Source organism: Phyllostomus hastatus, unplaced genomic scaffold (assembly GCF_019186645.2).
Source record: "Phyllostomus hastatus isolate PE091 unplaced genomic scaffold, TTU_PhHast_1.1 phas_contig_38, whole genome shotgun sequence".
NCBI lineage: Eukaryota > Metazoa > Chordata > Mammalia > Chiroptera > Phyllostomidae > Phyllostomus > Phyllostomus hastatus.
In genome coordinates this window covers 28,138,455-28,149,993 of record NW_025333869.1, presented here as the reverse complement: position 1 = coordinate 28,149,993, position 11,539 = coordinate 28,138,455, and the positions used below count along the sequence as shown (strand labels likewise).

The following is an 11,539-nucleotide window of genomic DNA, read 5'->3' as shown; positions in this document are numbered from 1 at the left end:
GTGCTCTCGTAAACATTTGTTGAGGGTTGTGTTTTGTTTGGAAACTTTGTAATTAGAAGAAGAAAAATAAGAATTAAAAAAACAGTATTTAATTCAACCTGGATGTTTTAAAAAGCAGTTTAGAGGATGTAATGGACTGTTTCTTTATTCATTAAATACAAATTTATTTATTCTCAATTAATTGTTGCGTCTCTTGTGTTGTGTTTTTGTTCCTAGACTTTGCATGTGAGATGGGTAAGTTCTTGCTGTCAGAGGTTTTCTTCCAGCTCGGGTATTTGTTGTTACACTACCAGTGTGAAATAGCAAACCAAACATCCTGTGTTGATTCAATACAAGTTGTTAAGGTGTGTACTCACTAGTTTGTTCATGACCAGACAGCGGAATCAGTATACATTCTGAAAAAATAGGTCATATATTTGTGGTTTTACATGCCCTTTGAAATTTCTTCCACCTTCTAAGTAATAAAGAGAGATGTCTCTAGTGACACCTAAAGAAAGCAGAGAGCAGAGTCTAGCCAAATTCAGTTCAAAAACAGCACTTCACTTTTGTTGTGAAATGCATAATTTAAGTGAACTGAGCCTTAATCATTGAATCCTGCAGCTGTATTACCCACAACACAAACAAATGCTATCTGACTTATATCTAGCAGAAATTTTAGATTTTAATTAATATGAACATCACCATAACAACTTAGAAACTGGCTGTGTTGGGTGTTAAGAAAGATAACCTAATCATTCTTAACATTTGCAAATACAAAGAATGAGAAGTTGATATAATCAGTGTTTGGTAATGATGTTAATGGTATCACAGTAAATATTGTTTAATTAAGTGATTCTCACCCTGTCAGCCCATTAGAATCATCTGGGAAACATCTTTAAAATATCTATGCCCAGACCTCACCTCAGAGCAGTTAAATCAGTTCTTGAGTTGGGAACCCCAAGCTTGGTATTTTTTCCAAGACTCTATAGGTATGATTCTAATGAGCAGTCAGAGTTGACAACCACAGGCTTACATGGCTTTTCCCATTTTGATAGCCACTTCACTTGCATATGATTCTTCAAGGCTACTGACCTTGGGGCTTAGGGCTTAAACCTCCAGCTGGCACCTAGGGAGTGCCCAGATATAACTAGTCCAACTGAAAAGCCCTGCCCAGGGAGGGTGGGAGGTTCTTCTATTATTTAATGCTCTTCTTAAGAGCTCTCAGGGCACATATGGTAGTAAACTAATGAAGCATTCAGCTACACTCTGTCCAGGACTGCTTATTGATTAATACATGCATGTTCCCAGCTGCCTATCCAAGGACAAGGATGGTATTGAGGAAGCCTGGGTATGAGTAGGTCCTTGACAATATTTGTTGATTTATTTTTAAAAGGGAGGCCAGGTAAAACACATATTTTTTTCAATATATTGAATTTCAACATGTCCTACCCTCAAACTAGAACATGGATTTTCAAAGATGAGCAGTATAGAACATTGTAACAACTTTTAAGATGATTGGTAATCTAAAATCTATGTGGTATCTCTCAACTTCAAAAAAAATTTTATACTTGCTTTTTCCAAGCTCTTAATTCATAAACTATGATGGATTTCCCAACATACAGTTTTAGGAGTTTTATCAAAGATTGGATGTGGTGGATCACTGAGACCTACTTACATTTCCCTGAAATATCTTCCAGGAAAAAAATAGTACTTCGAGGCAGGTGGAAAGCTTCGGGATTTGGTAAGAGCAAAGATTTCCAAAACACAGAATTAAGCAGCTAAAGGCATAGCATTTACCAGACAGATTCCCATTCTTTTGGGAGAGTGGGGATGGGGAAGGAGAGGCATGGGATTACAATCCCATCATTTTCATTAAATTGCTCAATTTCACTAAGAAACTGCTGTTAATAACCATACAAGAAATATTTATTGGGTGTTCATTTTGTTTAAACCTCTGTACTAAAAGCTGGAGAAAGAAAATGAAAAGAACATTCTCTTTCATAAGGTGTTTATTCACAGTCCAGGCAGGGGAATGTGAACCTTACCTGAAAATAGGCTAGTGATCTTAACACATTTTTGAGAGCTTCTCTAATACATTTTTTACACTGATTTTATTCATTCTCAAACTCTACAAACTTCCTGGGATTATTTATGAAGCCTTTTAAGTCTAAATAAGTAAGCCATTGTACCTAAATACTGAGTCAGGCAGATCCCCGAAGCCTTGTCATTAACCCAAATGCACACTGTGGAGGGGAGCATGACCAGAAAAGGGTCCTAGCATCACCACTTCTAGAACTGTGTCGGCTGCTCGACTGTAGTGTCTTCTAAGAGCTGTTGAGGTCAAGAAGTTAAACATTTTACTCTCTGATCTGTGGTGCGAAAACAAAGTCCTCAGCCCTCTGCAATTTCTTATCAGCTAACAAGGGAAATTTCTCGTTAGTCTCTCAATGGATTTCTAGAGATACACTTGTGATTCTGCAAGTTTAAAGTTGTACTGGGGGAAGACACATTCACTACAAACTAAATGGATTTTGATAATTCTAACTAAGAAAGTAAAAAATTTAATGGAGACTCTCAATTGCAAATAGATGATTGTATTTGATGTGAGGCATTGAAATCCGTAATAAAAGAGTTTGGAAGGCATTGTTGTTTTGTTCATTTGTGATACTTCCAGAGGTAACTTTGAGTCCTACTTATTATTAACAAGACAGTCATTTTCCCAAACACAGTCAGTGCTGTTGACCACAAAGTCACTCTTTCTGTTAACGTTTGGTTTATTCATCCAATAGGTAAGCAAATTTATCAAAGTAATTCAACCAAATATCATCTGTATTACTTTACTCCTATCTTGATTGGCCTTGATGGTAGTGAAACTCTTACTGCTAAATTTGCACTAATTAAAAGGAAATCACTTCCAAAAGCAACATTTTTTATTTATCTTTGCGTTAGCTTATGTGTGTGTGTGTGTGTGTGTTGTATGTAGGAACAATGTATACATATTTGGGTACTTGAAGGAATTAATAGTAATTGGTCTAACAAAAAACAAAATATTGAGGAATTGTATATCTAGTTACTTAAAACTAAATATTTCAATTAATTTAATCATTAAAAACATGAAAAAAATCTATATTTCCAAGTTGACAGAGAAAACTTTCAAGTTAATTACTTGTGCTCACATAGCTTGTGTATGTGTGTGGGGGGGGGAGGTTGTTGAAGAAGCATTACAAAACAGCTCATTTACCACTGGCGTGATTAGATTTAAACATTCATTGCTCAGGGAAGCACTCAATATCATCACCCCCCAATTAGGCCTTTATGCCATCAATAAACTAGCAGGGGACCTGGCACAAAAAACAAACTCAAGTTTTTATCTATATTTTACAAAATCTATATTTGAACAATGTATACAGTTTTTAAAAATACAGAGCATCCATGCCCATGTACTCTACAGGAAAAAGTCTGACTACTTCATGCATGCACACACAATGCACTAAGCATAAATGCATTTACAAGACACGAAGGTAGCTCTGTTTTACTATACACAAGGAATGGATACTGTAACTTCGTCTGAATAGGACAAACTTACAAAGTTTAAGCAAGTGATTATTTCTCTGAGGACTAAAACTGCAGTATAGCCTAATTCTATCTTTTCTTATGACTGTTTTCCCTCAAACTAGTCCAGAAAAGGGAGAAGGGGAATTATTTTCACAGCAATCAAAACCATTCATAAGATCCATCAATGAATTCTGAAAATACTGATAAGAAGGGAAAAAGACAGGCAGTAATATTATTTTGTCCATAGACTGACTAGTGATGCGAATAAAAGTAACCTGAAAGTTTGCTAATTTTCTAAGAAAGCATCCTTGGCCACCGAAAGCCCCTGCAGACGCTGGGAAAAGGGGTGCGGCTCCGAAGCTGGATCCCTGGGCATTCCTCGCCCCCACATCCCCAGCTGGGCCGCGCGCCCTAACTGGCCATCTGGAAGGGTTCTGGCTGGAACCCGAAGAGCCTCTGGCCATAGGGCTCGCTCTCCCCTGGCAGTTTCGCGCCCGCAAACGGGAGGTAGTGGTCGCGGCCGAAGTGCTCGCAGTGGAGATTGACCCAGTCCCGCTCCGAGCCGAATCGCTCGGCCTCAGCCAGGATGCGCGTCAGAGCCATGATGTAACTCAGCGCCATCTGCAGGGTCTCATACTTGGACAGCTTTTTATCCTGGCCCCACTGAGGTACCACCCTGCGCAGGCGATCGAAAGCAGTGTTGAGCCCCTGCATGCGGCGGCGCTCCCGCGCGTTGGCCGCCAGGCGCCTGCGCGCTGCGCTCTCCAGCCGGCCGGCCCCGGCGCACGTGCCCGCGCACTCCGTGCCGCCAGCGCACGGGGGCGCGGCACGCGCCCCGGTCGCGGGGTTACTGGGCTTGCAGGACTTCATTTCCCGCCGGAAGGAGGGAGGCGCCGAGCTCACTCGCCGGCTCAGAAACTGCACGGTGGGCTGGTCTGTTGAGCAGCTCCCCAACGTGCCTCTTCTCAGCAAGTAAGTTATACACACAGCAACTCGCGTGGAATCAGAGTTTACACTGGGAAGCACGGGCCTCCGCCTTCTGGCCTACTGGATAATCAGATTGATTTCTCTTCACTTGCTCAAAGTTAGGGGAAATGGAAAAGCTGAAGAGAAAGTCATTTTCCCAATGTGAAGTTGAAAAAGAGAAGGGAACCTTCTTGCCGCAGAAATTAGTGTGGCTGGTTCGGGGAAGGCCTTTCAAGTCCTCTGGGAAAGCCCGAGACTTCTTTTCAGAAGGTGAAATCTTTCTCGAAGCTCAGATAGGGAAGAAGCGCATTTTCCGCCGTAGCTGTGGGAGAATGCTGGATAAATCTTTGAGGGAGGAGAATTTATAGCAGAGGGCTGAAGGAGGAAACAGGTGGTGGCAGGTGGGCGGGCGTCCCTCGGCTTCCATCTCAGCACCTTCCTACCCTGGGAACTGCAGGGGGGGAAGGGGGACGATGCACAGCAAAATCCTGACATTACAGCCTTCGTCTGTTGAAGTTTCTCCAAAGCTATGTCCAACAGTAACACACCATCTGGAGGGGCCTGGCTGTTCCCAAAAGAATAACAAGGTGGGGGTGGGGTGGGAGTGGGGAGAGAGCTTGGTCCATCTTTTCCCATGTCAACGGGCAGCTTACATGTCAAAAACTTAACCAGAATTTTAAGTTTCTTAGAAATCATTTGCGTTGAATACGTTGGTCTTGAAATTATACACTGTATCAGTTTAGTATAAGATTTAGCTTTGTCAACATAAGTGCCAGTTTTGGATAATGCTGATCTCATATGTTGACATTTTAATTTTAGCTATTAAGTTGGGACAAATTAGCAGGTCCTAATATTGCAGACCTGGAATTTTACTGTGCAAATAATTTGGCTGTTTTATACAGAATAATTTATCATAACAATCAAAAGATATTAATGGTATGTCAAAAATTATACTATTCTCATTATATAATTGGATTGCGTGAGTTGGGAAACTTAGGTAAATTAATTCAGAATTTATACTCCATTTCTCCTGACACAGGTTCATAAATGTTTGGGGGACATACATTAAGACGATTGTCACTTAATTATTTAATTGGATGTTTAAATCCAATAAAACTAATCTTAATGAACATATATGTGCAAAATAGAAACATCTAAGTAGTTTGTGAGGTTTTTAAAAATAGTTCCTGATGAAAGTCCCCCCACCTCATAAAACTCTAAATATTTCATACTTTGTGGATGTTTCAGTTGTGCCAACTGCCCTCAGTGACAGTAATGAAGCATGATTTCCACTATTGATAATGATAAGCTCATTTATACAGAGAATCCATTAGCTTGATTCTCTCATCACAGCTTCTTTCTAGCTCTTAAGATAGAATAAAGTAGCAAAGAAACCTGCTCCAAATAGATTCAAGCCAGGGTTATTTCTGGATTCTTCAGGAAGACCAAATATGTTTTTTTTCCTTTTGAAATACGGGTTTGTCAGCATTATTCTTGACCATTTTTGTTTAATTACATTACTAACAAACTCTCAACAAATCAGGAGTCTTTTAACTGTGACTTGCTTCCTTGACATTGCCTCAGACTGAAACCCCGTTGTGACTGCCGTGACTCCGAGTCCAGTCTGCCCATAAATAGTTGATTAATCCCCAGCTGAAGCAATGACAATGACATGAAGTTGAGTGATATGAAGACAATAGAGTGTAATTGAACATTAATGATCTGCGGCATGACAGATGTTGAACAGACTTTTGCATGGAGCCACTCAGCTCTGTTACTCTGGGTATTAACAGGCTTGGTCAGGAACAGTAGCCTTGTGACAGAAAAGTCTGTGTTATTTAGTCATCAAAATGTCACGTATCTTTTTTTTTAGTTTTTATGGAAATCTGCCCTATTAATGATATTATTTCTCATGTTCATTTATTTCGTCCCACAAGGAGCCTCTTCTGTGCTACTCTTTGGACTACTTCCCTACATACTATGCACTTACTCTGGACACTAATGACCAAAGGGCTAATGAGATGCATGATTTTGCAGGCAGGGCATGTATTCAGTGTTGGTAAGATTATATGGCTTGTGCTCCAAAAGAATCAAAAGCGGCCCTGGCCATGTAGCTGGGTCGGTTGGAGTGTCGTTCAATAAACCAAACTGATGCTGGCTTGATGTCGGGGCAGGGCACATGCCTGGGTTGCAGCTCCATCCCGGTTGGGGTGTATATGGAAAGCAACTGGTTGATATTTCTCTCCCTTCCCCTTTCCCCCTTCCCCCCTCTATAAAATCAATCAATAATTTTTTTAAAGAATCAAAAGCATAGAAAGGGAAAATAGCAAGCAGTTTGCACACAGCACAGCTATATTAGAACATAAACTAGCAGATATCTATGACATGAAATCGATCCAAAGATAGAGGGTATTATTGCAATAAAGGGTCTTGGGAGGCATATAAGACATTTCTCAAATGTATTCTGAAAGACTATTTATTAGTACTATAAAGATGTTCCTGGAGAAAAGGATTCTATTGTCAAGTAAGTTTGGGAAACACATTTGCTATCTCCTGCTTGGAGAATCATGAAGCAAAATTGGTAACATTTCTAAGAAGTCCAGAAGTCAAGAAATCTCTTGACTCCAGCATTTCCTAAACTTGCTTGAATAGAACCTTTTTTCCTAGAAAGTCCTATTAACAGAGTTCCTTGGAACACACTTTTTTTAAACCTGATATGGGGAGTCCCACTTATTTTACGGAGAAAGAGACTGAGACCCGGAAACTAAACACTGTGCTCAACAGCACTGAGCAATTTAACGACTGAATTAAGATGAGAAGTCAAATCTGTGTTCTTTGATTTTAGAGGTTTTGAAATTATGAGATTACTTAATACAAGCCCCTGAGTTTACTGGTGGAGCAACTGAGACTCACCAGTGACTTCCCAAACTCAGACAAGTCACTAGTAAAAGTTTTAGGAATACAATTAGAAAGTTTGTGCTTGAAGGACAGTGTCATTTATTTTATAACCCTAGTGTCTAGCACACTGTCTAAAAAATAATAGGTAATAAATGACCCACACTGAATGGCTAGAAAATAAATTATATGAATGACAGATAGATGCCAATAAGAATGAGTGCATTCTGCCCTGACTGGTGTGGCTCAGTGGATTGGGCATCATCCTGCAAACCAAAAGGTTGCCAGATCTATTCCCAGTCAGGGCACATGCCTGAGTTTTGGGCCAGGTCCTTGGCTGGGGGCATGTGAGAGGTAACCGATCGATGTTCCTCTCCTTCTCTTTTTCCCTCCCTCCTCCTCTCTCTAAAAGTAAATAAAATCTTAAAAAAAGAGTGAGTGCATTCCTAGTGAATAGCCCATAAGAATGATTTTTCTTACCTCATCCTATAAAGAATGCACACTAGCTATAGATTTTGATTGCAAAATTAATTATTTCTTATCAAAAACACACCCATAGCTATTTGAGCCTGAAGAGCACGCATGTCAGACTAATTTCCACAGTGTTTCTATACTGAGGGCATGATCCTGCTCAGTGAATTGGCAGTCACTATATGCCTGGAGGTTGGCCAGAAATCAAAACTGGCAGATGGAGATGGGAGAGAGGGGAAGATAGAAGGAGCTTACACCTGTAGGAGTAGACAAACTGGGGAAATATTATTTTAGAGGTAAAAGATGAATGACTGGAAATTATTACATAAAATATGTAGAATAAGGGAGTATTTCTCAATCCATTGAAATTTTACTTCCTGGCAATTGTCAGTTTGGCCCAAATAAACTCACCAAAAATTCTCTACAGGTTCAGATGTCTCTTATGTTGGCATTGACTTGGCATAGTGCAGCAGGATTCCAAAGAAGCCCGCCCAGGACCACCTCGCAGACCCTGACTTGCTGCTAGGTACCGGCAGGGGCCCATTGTACCTCACCAGCTCCTCGTTTTGCAAAGGGTGAACTCGGGCCCCTACTTTGGAGACTGAATCCTGACCATGTCTGCCCCTCTGGCTGGAACTCCAGAAAAAGTGCCCTTTTCCCCAGAAGACTGAGGAAATCTCTGAGCTAGAGGAGCCTCAGATAAGCACAGATAGGAAAGGGAGCAGCCGCAATGGCTTCAGGAATCCCAATGAATGTAAAGGAGGAGGAGACCTCTGCCTAGACCTCCCCATCTGCCTAGACTTCCTGACAAAACCCCTGAACCTGGCCTGTGGGCACAGATTCTGTCAAGCCTGCATCATTGCAAACAACACGGAGTCCATGATCAGCGAAGGAGGAGAGATTACACTAGCTACAGATTTTGATTGCAAAATTAAAAAATACTCCCTCTGTGCCAGTCAGTTACCAGCCTGGAAACCTCGGGCCTATCAGCATGTGGCCCATATAGTGGAGACACTTAGAGAGGTTATTTTGACCCCAGAGGAGGAATAACAGAGAGATCTCTGTGTGCACCAAGGAGAGAAACTCCTGCTCTTCTGTAAAAAGGATGGGAAGTTCATTTGCTGGCTCTGCGAGCAGTCTGAAGAGCACCAAGGTCACCACACCATCATGGAGGAAGTTGCCCCAGGAGTACAAAGAGAAGGTCCAGGCAGCTTTGGACAGGCTGAGGGCAGAGCACCAGGAAGCTGAAAAGTTGGAAACTGACATCAAATGAAAGAATCAAATATAACATGAGAGCCAAAGTGTCCGAGAGGCACTTTGAGGCACTGAGAGGCATCTTGGACACTGAGGAGCAGAAGGAGCCGCAAAAGCTGGAGAAGGAGGAGGGAGATATTTTCCATGACCTGGAACAGGCTGAGAGTGAGCTGGTCCAGCAGAGCCAGGTGTTGAGAGGTATCATCTCAGATCTGGAGCATCAGTTACAGGGGTCAACAATGAAAATGCTGCAGGATGTAAATGGCATCAGGAAAGGAGTAAAACCTTCACTCTGAAGAAGCCAAAAACTATCTCCAAGGGACAAAGGAGAGTGTTCCAAGTTCCTAACCTGAGTGGTATGCTGAAGGTGTTTAATGAGCTGGCAGATGTGCGCTGCTATTGGGTTCACATTACCCTGGACCCTCCCAAGAACACACCAAATGTTGCCATTTCTGTGGCTCAGACACAAGTGAGATATGAATACTGTTTCATCCTGTAAATACAAATCAGAACAATGATTACACTCTACTCAGTATACAGATTATCACATCAGGGAAACATTATTGGGAGGTAGATGTGTAAGAGGAACATACCTGGATCTTGGGGTATGAGACAAAAAATACTTTGTTAACTCTAGTTATCAATCTAAAAATGGGTGTTGGGTTATAAGGTTACAGAATCAGTTTGAACACAAGGCTTTTGTGGATTCACCCTTCTTGGTTGCCTGTATCTAACTTAACTCTCTCCCTGACTGTTCCTCCCTGTCGTGTCGGTGTTTTCCTGGACTACAATGCTGGCATGTTCTCATTTGTCATGTTACAGACCATGGGTTTCTCATCTATAAATTCTCTTCATGTTCCTTTGCTCAGAAAATTTTTCCATATTTCAATCCCATGACGGGTACTGCCCCCGTGGCACCGTGTTCTCCAAGCTCTTAAACCTCTCACACCCTCACCCACATCTTTGTCGTGCCTCTGGCCTTGGTGCACCCAGCGTGCTGAGCTTATCTGCACCATTCTCACCAGCTTTTTATTGCTGCCTCTCCCCTTTTTTTCATTTCAACATCCTTCATTCCACAACAGTGTGTAGAGTTTGCCTTGTGTTGTACGTATCTTCCCAGTGTCCTGTTTGCATTAGTAAAGAATCTTAATTCACTATTTTCTGTAATCCCAAAGAAAATGACTAATGCCTCCTAAAAAAGACCTGTATGGAGATGACATCTGTGCCAAATTTTTACAAGTTCATTTCCTCTGCTACTGAGAAGAATAAGGAAAGCTTTTCAACAACTTTTTTTTTAATTCAAGACCTTCTATAAGGGTCATTCACTACAGAGTGAGTTCTCAAGGATGTGTCAGTTTACCCATGATGTTCCTTATTCATCAAGGAGTGGAGGAGGATATCATAAATTACATGTATTAAGTAGAAGTTTTCTGTCCAAAGTGAGTTCAAGTCCAGTCTCTCCAAATACGTGCAGTGTAACCTTGAATAAGATGCTTGAATGCTGACTTTATTTACTAAAAATAGTTCTGGTATAAAAAACACACCATAGTTAGGATCCTTGTGAGAAGAAAAATGTCATTAAGTATAAAACATGTGAGTCTCAACCTAATAAACGAATACTGAAAAATATAAATAAGTAAATAAATAAATAAAATATGTTGACTAGGTTCAAGGGTAAACATTCCTTTATTATCCAAAACCATATTTCATTTTTAAAATGGAAACTCTCCAAATAAACACATAATTAAAATAAAGAGAGGAGCCCTGGCCAGGTGCTGAGTTGGTTGGAGCGCCACCTGTAGACCAAAAGGTTGCAGATTCAGAACCCAGTCAACGCATATGCCTGGATTGTGGGTTCTGTCTCCATTTAGGGTGCGTATGGAAGCAATCAGTTGATATTCCTCTCTCTCTCTCTTTATCTCCCTCTCTCCAGCTCTCTAAAATCAATAAACAAAGCCTTAAGTGAAGATTTTAAAAATAAATAAAGAAGGGAAAACACTTGGCAAAAAAAGTGTTTCTGAAATTTGCAGAGGAAAATATGGAAAATGAAGAACTGGGCTTCCTCTTGGAGGTGTGGCAATTGGAGGGGTCCCCGAAAGACTCAGGTAAGTCAGGGAAAGACAAAGGAATGATGAAGTCAAGTTCCACTTGTATTTCGTTAAAGACCAGAAATGCAAGGTGTTAAAAGTTCTTATAATTTTATAATGTACTATGCAGTTACTAAGGGTAGGGGAAACCCACAAAAGGATTTATATGTTTAGAGAAAGGAAGGGAGGGGCAATGTCTTGTACCTCTGTTTTCTGCCCCTCAAAGATCCACAGAAGAGAAACCCCAGTGGAGGGAAGAAACTTAGAACAGAGACCAATAATGAAGCCAAGAACAAGATGGGGGGTTCCTGCCCCAGACCCAGAAAGTACCA

The 11,539-nt window shown here is 41.0% G+C and overlaps 1 protein-coding gene and 1 pseudogene across 1 annotated transcript; one reads left to right on the top strand and one right to left on the bottom strand.

Moving 5' to 3' along the window:
* Positions 1–3,504: 3,504 nt before the first annotated feature.
* ATOH7 (atonal bHLH transcription factor 7) lies at positions 3,505–4,404 on the bottom strand. The gene has a single exon (XM_045842386.1). It carries the CDS (start codon positions 4,402–4,404, stop codon positions 3,946–3,948), a length of 459 nt encoding a protein of 152 aa, XP_045698342.1. The 3' UTR covers positions 3,505–3,945.
* Positions 4,377–10,058, top strand: LOC123821086 (annotated as a pseudogene).
* The last annotated feature ends 1,481 nt before the right edge of the window (positions 10,059–11,539 follow it).